Here is a 10,634-nt window from a genome sequence, read left to right on the forward strand (position 1 = left end):
ATCGGTAAGCTCACGCATTCTGCGGACTGCGTATGCAGCGGAGCTTAATACCTAGTGTTACGAAGAATGTAACTCTATCAAGGATTTTTCGAGATGAATTGGACACTTGTCAGAGATAAGTAATAGAAATGTGTATAAACGTGATTTCCACGTGTAAATCCAAAATTCTAAATTAGTTCTGATCTGGGTGTTCTTGATTGTGCCCCAAGGTGCATTCCGTTGCTCTGATATTCGTAGAACAGGAAATTACCTAGTTTGAGACCAGGTAATTTATTGGTGTGGTTGACTGGCATATTATTATTATGATACATGTGTCATAACGCCAATGAAATCGCAGGCAAAAGCGAGTCACACAATATTTTCTATCAACGTTGGCTAAAGAAAGTAATAGATATTTCATAACGCGAAAGTCACACACGCGCGGTATTTTCTAATAAAAAAATGTCCGTAATATAATTTTTATCGCCTGGAGGATTATAAAACGAAATGCCAGCGCGATGGAAATATTGTAATAAAATTATGAATAAGGGATTCTTGAAGACTTGTTTTATGAAGTCAATTGAGAATTTTTATTACTGTAAACATGCTTATTACAAATTTAGAATTGTGTTACAAAATTGAAAAAAAATGCCACTTATTTATTTAAGATGATAACCTCTTTAGGTGGATTGTAAAACGATATTCTTTATTGTATTTAAATCCTCTACTACTTATACAATGTAGATTTTAAGATTATAAATTTTAATTATAAACACTCCTTAAAGTATTACATTATTTGACTGGTTTTTTAAATAACTTACGACTCAATTTTCATTGCCGTGGTACTGAATGAGAGCTAATTTTTGTAACGAAATTGTATATAGCATAATTAACTTTACTACACGTATACCAACCTAATCGGTTATAAGTGGAGTAGACTTGCCCAAAGGTTTTTCCAGCGTCTATATCATCCCATTGCTCTACATGGAGTAGATCATCTTCTTATTTTATAAGTGAAGTAGGCTTGCCCAGTATCTGAGTCTGGTGACTACTGGTAGATCATGGTAGCTAATGGTAGCTTATAAGCAGAATAGGCTTGCTCAGCACGTATACTATCCCCATATGCATAAGTGGAATAAACTTTCCCTGTACCTATTCCATCCCATTGCTATAAGTGGAGAAGACTTATTATTATTATATTACTTTACCGGTATTTCTTGTTAGTGTGTTGGTTTCCTTATTTTAATAAATTAGTGATTTTTATGTCAGATGTTTTTAACTGTTAATATTAACATAGCATTCTGTATTATTGAATATCAAAAAACAACGGTTTGCATTGTGGGCGCTTGGTGAGGAGGTCCCGGATAGAATTCCCTATAGGAACAAGTTGTGGAATTGAATTTCTTAATTAACTAACGCGCTAAAGTGCGCAATTACCTGTTTGAATTTTTTTAAGCTAACATTCATTCGCGCGCGATTGCTCGTTTCGGTTTTTATTACAACGGAAAGAGCGGCCGTGTAAAAGTTAATCGTGCAGGATAGACCGCGTGAAACCGGCGCGTGTTGGAGTGCGTGAATGCGCGCGCGACCGACGAGCGCAATCACGCGGTCTTTCCTTTTTCCTTCCAACGTCTTTACACGCCTGCTCAATCGTGCATAATTGCTATATCACGCGTGATAGAGTGTCTGTGTAAAGCCCGCTATTGATTCTGATCTTGGTGTTCTTGACAGTGTCCCAGAGTGAATTCTGTTGTTCTGTTACTTACAGTACAGGGAATTCCCTAGTTTAGTACCAGGTAATGGGCATGGTTGACCGGCACATTGTTATTATTATTTGGCTAAAACGCGATATAATTATCAGCTTTTATTGTAAATTCACTAGTAAGACTCACTCACATCCTCAATATTTAATCTCGACACGAAATTTGAAGTATTAGTCTCCCAATGACATAATCTATGTATTATATAGTTACAAATTTAACTTATGACGATAGGATAATCCTCCTGTCAAGCATTACTTACTTAATTTAAGATTTGCGTCAAGAGGACCCTACGACCCTTTAGAAAAGGGTCTTTTAGAAGAACCACTTCATAAAAACAGCTATAAAAACTGTAATATAAAAATCAGAGTCGAAGTTTTTTTATAGAAAAATAAGTGGGCATTTGATCGCCATCACATCTGATCAAAAGTGACGATGTGGTCGACGATGGAGCATGCACACTTAAATAATACCTATTGACTCTTGCCTTGAAAAGGCCGAATTTATATCGTTCAGGGAATAACTCTGCTTGATTAAACTCCATAGCCGTTCGCCATGTGGAAGCGAAACACTTCGTGCGAATCCTAGGAATATCCACAACATGGGGGTTGAACCCTAGTCTACATCTAGTCCCCCTCGCGAAGATGGAAACGGAAAGACGGAATTAAATCATGCAATCTCATCGCATACCCTCCAAAAAAAGTGAAAATGAATATATAGTTTTAACAAACGCACATAAGGGTGATTTGTAATAACATGTCGAATTTTCAGAAAGTTCAGACAGAAAAAGACGAAATAGGGTCTCACAACAACACACCTTCGACATTGATACACACCGTACTGAACTTATTTAATTTCCGATAGTAAATACGGCTTAAACCAGTCAAATGGCTAAGAAAGAAAGACATCATAATAAGATACATACAGTGTCCACAAACATGAGTTACATGAACCAAAATAGAGCGGACAATAAAATATATAATTACATTATACACGTACCTGCACAGTTAGCGTTACACTGGTATAATCAACAAAATAATGCAGTATTTTGAAAAGTCTGTAATTTGAAAATAAAATTTATTGTCTTTTGTTCATAAACAAATGTGTTTTAATTTCCTACTAATACAGGTTTGTCGAGTGGGTCGAGTTAAACTTGTTGAAAACGTTTATTGTTTATTAAACATTATTTAATCAGTGTCGCATTGTTACAATTTTAAAATTTTTAGCCGCTTTTGCCTTGTGACAAGATGTAAAAAAATCCATTTGTTGTTTAATTTCGCATTTTTTTGTGTTTTTTTTAGGATACCAAGAGACGGGACGAACAATTAATTGCGACTTTATGTCTAATTCTTATTTATTTTATATTCTCACTTTTTCTTTGTTCCGCTAAATGTACCGGTGAGTGTATTTGCAACAGGCTGCTGACTACTAAGTGCCAGTTTCCACCATGCGACTCTGTTTTACTTCAAAGTCACGGCCGCGCCAATGGGTATGGTATAACGACTTATTTGAATAAATAAGAGTCACGCTAGACCAGCGACCCGCTACTAGCCGGTAAGTAGAAAATGCGTGTAAGCAGAAGCTTATAGGACACCATATTAACCAACTACGAATTTGAATACGAGACCTGTTATTAAAAACTTTGCATTTATTTTATTATTTATTAAATAATTTACAATAATGGTAAACTTTATTATCCAACCTTATATACGTCTCACAGCTGGGCACGGGTTTCCTCTATGGCGAGGATTTAGGCCATAGTCCGCCGCTATGGCTCAATGCGGGTTGGGAATTTCACTCGTTTTCCGAGGGCTGTGCATCTTCTTCGACGTGCAGGTTTCATCACGATAAAGAGTCTGATAGGGAGTAAGTCATCTTGAGGTAAACCGGTCTTTATCAATTGCTGATCTAATTTGGCGGATTGGAGGTTGTAATGCCCCCGAACTCACAATGGTTGAAACGAGGGCTCCCGTTTATTAAAGAAAAACTTAAATATAACTTTAAAACATGGGGGCGCAATATAAATCTGAGTAGGTTTTCCATCACCGCAATTCAGTTTCCGGAGCTTGTTACTTGGTGGTTGTTGGTACTTGGTACTTGGTGTAACGGGCTGGTGTCCGCAACTCGACGTCAAGGCGCCTATTTTGCGTGTGGTGGGTGCAGGGTCCTACTCGTGCCACCCAAGCTCGTCCAGGAATCTCAGCAGCCTCCTTGGTTTGCTGAAGACTTCGGGGAGCGCCCTTGGCACTCCAAGGTACTTTGCCCTGTAGTTGGCCGCGCCGGAGCACTGTAGTAGGATATGCGCAGCCGTTTCCTCCCCCTCCATACACGCTCTGCATAGAGAGCTGTCTGTGATACCTAAATTGAAAAGGTGTTTATTGTATGGACCATGACTATGGAACATGATGGCAGCAGTTAGAGTGCGAAGCTCTTGCCTGTTGAGTTTAATTAATATTCGTGACAGACTGGCATCGAGCGTTGGGACTGCTTCCCTAGCCTGTCTACAAACCGTAAGGGTGGTCCATGTATTATTATGTGAAGTTTTTGTACCTTTGTGTATAGTTGTTCTGGACCATTGGTAGGGGAGGGACACTATGGGTTCAGGTCCTACAGCGTCAGTCTCCGACCCTTTCTGGCTAGTTCATCTGCTGCGTCATTGCCACGTGAGCCGCTGTAGAGTTAAGTGGTTTTGTATACATACCTCCGTGAGTGCTTCATGGCATTCATAAATGAGCCCTGAGTTTATGTCATAGCTGTTCAGTGCTTGAAGTACTGACATACTGTCAGAGAGTATTCGAATGGAGTGGTTCTTTACTCTTCTCGCTATGATTGCTTCTGCCGCCAGCTTGATGCCCATGCATTCAGCCTGGAATACTGTGTTGTGGTCACCAATCGGTGTTGATATCCTGATATTGAGGTCTTCAGAGAATACCCCAGTACCTGTTCCTGAATTTGTTTTAGATCCATCAGTGAAGACGCGGACCTCTCTGGGGTTCAGTCCTTCATTTGGATCTTCAAACAATTGTATCTTGTATTTTTTGTCAAAGATTTATTGTTTTGGGATCCTATCCACAGCCGCCTCCAGTAGCGGTTCCTCATTGACTGTCTTATAAAGGATTTCTGTATGTGGGGTCCTCATGTGCTTCCAAAGGCCGGTTCTGTTTAGACGCACTGTTGTTGACGCCGCTTCCTGTCTGATGAACATTGGGAGGGGTCGCAGGTCCAGCATCGCTTCGAGGGCCGCAGCCGGAGTTGTCCTCATGCAGCCGGTCGTTGCCATGCAAGCCAGTCTTTGGAATTTGTCCAGCTTGTCGGTTGCGGTCGTCAGTTTGGTTCGTGGCCACCATACTATCGCGCCGTAACTGATAATGGGTCTTATCACTGCTGTGTAGAGCCATAGTGTTATTTTGGGTGAGAGTCCCCATTGTTTACCTACCATTACCATACCAGCGCGCTGTGTTTCTTGTGATTCAAAATAAATACACGTAACGAGGACATGTTGTTGGCTATCTCTCTATATTTTGTTCAAAAACCGCAAATTACGACCAGCCTATAGGTAAACTGTTTTGTTAGACCAAATTTCTTATCTGTGAAAATGTTATTATTGCTTCTTAATTAACATCGAATTCGATGTTATTGTTACATTCAAATTTCGAACATCCCTGAAAAACAAAACAATTTAATTTGGACCTCAATTCTAATATCAGTCGAGATCAAGTTTTATTCGGAATGAATTGTCAATAGCAAACAATTTTGACAATTTCACACGTTACTTGATATCAAACGATATGATAGTTGGGGCCGATTCTAGTTTGTCTATGAATTAAAAATAAAAACTGCGGCTGTGTGACATGCGTGAGAAAAGTTTTTATTTGCCGCCATTTCGCCAGCCGTAACATGCCGTTCCTGAACACATTACAGAGAGCTTAAAATATGTGTGTAGATAAAGCAGTGTATGTAACTGTACATAATTAGGCATTAAAACACTCGTGAAATATTTTTATGAAACTCGCCTGTCGGCTCATAAACCCTCACTCGTCTTTTAAAGCCTTTCATTATGTAACAGTCACATAAACTACTATTTCAAAAATTTCATTATAGTTTTGTACACAGTACTATAGTTCTGTACACAGAACTACAATGGGTTCAAAAAAAGTCGCGCTCGATCAAAAAACTGACGCTACTCAAACGCTCTACTGCCTCCTGATTAGTTAAATAGGCAAAAATCTTGCGACCAGGCCATAGACTTTCATTTAAAAAAATATTGGTTATACGGTTAAAATGGCTGTACTTGGCCACTTCTATTCTATCTCTTTGGTTTTTTGTTTTGTAGCATTTGTCTGACTTTCGTCTAAATAATACAAAGGGGCTGTAAGGTGGAACCTTTGCCTACCCAAATAAATGTATGAAAATATGTTAAAACAATTGCGTTTGTTGTCATGGATTGTTAACGAAATATACATTAAATATTGTGTATGTCTTTCATTATTTTATTTACTCTTAGAAAAAATATTGTCCGCAATCATTGCATAATTCCTAATTAAGACCTATCTTGAAATCTTGTCCCTATTACTTAGGCCACTCGGCAAAGCCTTGTGGCCTAAACACGGTACTCGACTTTAAGAACCATAATTATGCAACGATTCCATAAAATCAACACACAAAATCTTATTGTATTAATTCTTTTATTCTGGAAAATAAAACAAAATTGAGTTTAATTGATGTTTATTGCTCACGTACAAATTGAAGTGAAACTATCCACTACTTTCTGATTATCAGCCGTGATCATGGGACATGAAAAGACCCCAAAATGTTACAGGTTTGTTTGAAAAAAAGAACAAATATATTATGCTGTTTAGATCCGTATTAATCGTTTTTTACGGTTTCTGAGGTGCCTAAGGTTTTTTGTTCCAATTTTAAATATAAATCGCTTTTAGACCATATTCATCTTATATTGGTACATAGTGATTCAGAAACGAAAACAATATCCTAGACACAATTATTCTCAAGTTGCACATCAAAATTTCCATTTATAACATAAAACGCACAGTAAAAAACATGGACAAAGAAATAGGAGACTCGAACATTATGTTCAAAACCCGCTGTTCACGATCATCTGTTTAAGTATGAAAAGCACCAGAAAGCGCCAGAAAGCGTTTGTACAAATCTTTATACTCCTGTAATAGCCAGGGTTTCAATGGCGGCACCATTACATCCGGATTTATAGCTTCATTTTGGTCGAAAAACTGTTCAGCAAATTTTTGATAATTCTTTTGCTCCGACTATTGTATTATGTTTTGTATTATAACTTGGTAAAGAATCAAAAATAAGATTTTAGTAAATGGAATTTGGAACAGCTCCGACTGTTGTGGCGGTCGAGCTGGGAGTGACCGTGGTACGAAAACAAAATGAGAAAGTGAAGGAAGATGGAACAATTCAAATTTAAAATTTAAATACATGTAAAATAAAAAATGATAGGATACAAGCGGAGAGAGGCGATACAAAGAGGTGAGATGACGGTGTAAGGAGATCACACTGTCACAAGTAAACCAAAAATATCGACGAAATCAAAACATTTCGTGTACAAATCTAACTACACAATCGTAATTGTTTATCTAATAAAAAATTTATGAAGGCGTCACACACGCCGTAAATAACATTTTATTAATTCAAATATAGTTCAAAAATGACCAACAACGCTAGTTTATCTTACCTGAATATATTATTTATTACATAATAGGTAAACGATGCTATAATTATGAGTCACAACAGAAAGTTCCATCATGTTAGGTACGTGCAATTTTCTTATATAAACTAGCAAAATTTTACCGAAATGAAATGATAATACTATCATGCACTTTAGATGTCTTTCCCAACGTTTGTTATGTCAACAATACTATCTAGTACAATTTGCATACTAAATACGGCAACAAAACGTTAATCCAGGAAAACTACTAGATCTTGTTTACAAAACGTCGAGAACGATTGCTTAGTAAATGAAAAATAATCTCTCATTCAACATGTAAGCCATGTTGATAATAAAATAATTGAGAATACCGTCTTGGCGCCAGTTATATCAACTTATATATTAAACAATCAAATTATTTACACCGCAGTTCAATATACGCTGCTAACGATAGCTAATCAAGAAAAATAAAGAAACTATAATAACGAAATGTAAACGAGAAAAGAAATAAGAATGGCTGTGACAAAGATAACAGAAGACATTGTAGTCAGACAAAGTCACGACAAAACTGACTCGGAAAACGGCACGGTTGAACCCATCAATAACAATGAAATTGATTTTGATGATTTGCTTTCGTCAGCTGGAGAATTTGGAAAGTACCAGCTTTTACTATTCTTTGCAACAGCTCCTTTCTACGTATTCGGAGTATTTGCATATTTCACGCAATTATTTTTGACTGAATCATCTTCAGATCACTGGTGCTGGATACCAGAGCTAGAAAATCTTACTGATATTGAAAGAAAAAAACTAGCAATACCTTTAGATTACAATTCAAGGTATGGATATTCACTTTGCAGCTCATATGATGTTAACTGGACTGAAGTTTTAGCAACGGGAAGAAAGCCAGATCGTACATGGAGTACCGTACCATGTCAAAATGGATGGGAGTTCAACAAAACTGAAATTCCATATCCAACTATTTCAAGTGAATTGGGATGGGTATGTGATAAAAACAGCAACCAGGCCACTGCGCAATCTATATTTTTCTTAGGCTCAATTGTCGGTGGTTTCGGTATGGGATGGGTAGCTGATCGATACGGAAGACTCCCAGCAAGCATAGTCAGTAACATTATTGGATGTATTGGTGGTGTTATCAGCATATTTGCGAGAAATCTCATAGAATTCACCATCTGCAGATTTTTTACAGGCTTTGCATACGACAATTGTATGATGATGGTATACCTCCTCGTTCTGGAGTATGTCGCACCGAAGTACAGGACATTCATGGCAAATGCATCAATGGCAGTGTTCTATTCTCCAGCAGTAACTGTTCTACCGTGGATAGCTCTCGCTTCCGGACATTGGAAGATCTTATCACTAGTCACAAGTCTACCGTTAGGTCTCGCTATATTTTCTCCATTCTTTATGCCTGAAAGCCCAAGGTGGCTACTTTCTAAAGGACGTGTCGATGAAGCAATAAAAAAGGTATTAACTATTGGACGAATAAATAAAAAAGAGATTTCACCAAAACTTATTGAGCAGTTCAAACTATCCATGTCAAAGGTAAAACAAGAAAAGAAGCAAAGTATTTTGGAGTTGATAAAAAATCCGTTATTACGAAGAATTTTTATAGGTACTTGTGTTTCATATATATGCTGTGCTTTGGTATTCGATGCTTTGGTTAGAAGTATTGGAGCACTAGAATTCGACTTCTTTATATCGTTTTCTGTGATAAATGTGACCGAACTCCCTTCAATGCTATTGGTCGCCTTTATTATGGACTGGATGGGAAGACGGTGGTTGACGACAATTTCAATGGCCTTAAGTTGTATATTTACGATTCTGATAGTATTTATGACGAATGGGTTATTATCAGTAGGATGTGCTGTCATAGCAAGATTTATGGTGAATCTGGCATATGGAACTGCAACCCAATGGTGTGCAGAAGTTTTACCTACATCGGTCAGAGGGTCAGGTGTTGCGTTTGTGCATATTTGCGGTTTTATTGGGACATTGTTGTCATCTCTGATCGTTTACTTAGATACTTACGTGTATTGGCTACCTCTAGTCATAGTAGGTGCTATTGCTGGATTAGGTGCAGTACTTGCGTTAATGTTGCCAGAAACAGCGAAGAAAGATTTGCCACAGACGTTCGATGAAGCTGAGCAGTTGTACAAGTCTCAAAAGTTTTGGGAGATGCCATGTTTATCGAAAAAAGTGACAGAAGATCCCAATGGATACGACAATAATTGTTTTGAAATGTGAAAACTGTGATACAATTTTTGTAAAAACCAGCTTTGATAAAGTCAACATGAACAAATTACACCTTTGTAAGCATGTATTTAAAAAGATAGTTTTTAATTGTAAGTGAAAATATAACTATTTTGTTTTAATTTTTTACATTTTATTTTTAATCATTCCAAGAATTCAATGGAGGTCTTATCCATTTAATGTATATTACTTAAAGTTTTGATAATAAACACTGCCTTTTTCAGTCTCTGATCAAACAACAAAACAGTTCATTTACATAGACATAATGTCAATATTAAGTCCAAGATGAAATTAATTTTACTACTGAGTGAAATACTCTGCTTTTCATTTCCCTTATAGTAAAAATAAATAGATGATGGTGCAGAATCGTCCCTCAAATTGTGTTTTATTTTTCTAAAACAAACAGAACTTATTTAAAGTCCTAAAACGAGATGGGTTGTTGACATGGTCATAGTTGCAGGCCGTAAATGGGGTCATGGTGGAAATCAAAATCGTGGTAGATGGCACAAACTACGAAAGGTCTATACCCACCCAATGGGCCTATACCCACCCAAAAAAAAATCTGGCTGTGGATGATGATGAAAGTTCGATGATTTTTATCAAAGTTCAATAACCTTACCTTTTTACCTGCTTGCAACTTTCACCTCTATATTTAGACCCGTATCTAAACTTATTTGAAAAGCACCATTAATGCTTCGGAAACCTAATCAAATTACCGACGAATGAAAAGAACAATGCGAAGATTTTGCTGAACAATGCGAAGCTAACACAAGTAAAATTATAGGAACAAAAATACAAAAACCAAGTTTCTTAAAATATACATCTCATACATATACATATCTAGAGGAAATTTTACTTCCATAAAATAAATATTTATCATTCGAGGAATTGCGTAGAAAGAGGATGTAAATACTTTTACAAATGGAGGCGTTTTTATA

At 37.1% G+C, this 10,634-nt stretch overlaps 1 protein-coding gene across 1 annotated transcript; it reads left to right on the top strand.

Annotated features, from left to right (window-relative positions):
- Positions 1 to 7,924: 7,924 nt before the first annotated feature.
- On the top strand, positions 7,925 to 9,840 carry LOC113231754 (carcinine transporter-like). Its single transcript, XM_026466262.1, has one exon. The coding sequence runs from the start codon at positions 7,939 to 7,941 to the stop codon at positions 9,688 to 9,690; it is 1,752 nt and encodes a 583-aa protein (XP_026322047.1). The 5' UTR covers positions 7,925 to 7,938; the 3' UTR covers positions 9,691 to 9,840.
- Positions 9,841 to 10,634: the final 794 nt, after the last annotated feature.

Source organism: Hyposmocoma kahamanoa, unplaced genomic scaffold (assembly GCF_003589595.1).
Source record: "Hyposmocoma kahamanoa isolate Upper Pololo Valley unplaced genomic scaffold, ASM358959v1 66, whole genome shotgun sequence".
In the NCBI taxonomy this organism is placed as follows: Eukaryota; Metazoa; Arthropoda; class Insecta; order Lepidoptera; family Cosmopterigidae; genus Hyposmocoma; species Hyposmocoma kahamanoa.

Excerpts from the sequence above, each read along its gene's own strand:
- LOC113231754 (XM_026466262.1), top strand. The coding sequence starts at position 7,939 with ATGGCTGTGACAAAGATAACAGAAGACATTGTAGTCAGACAAAGTCAC.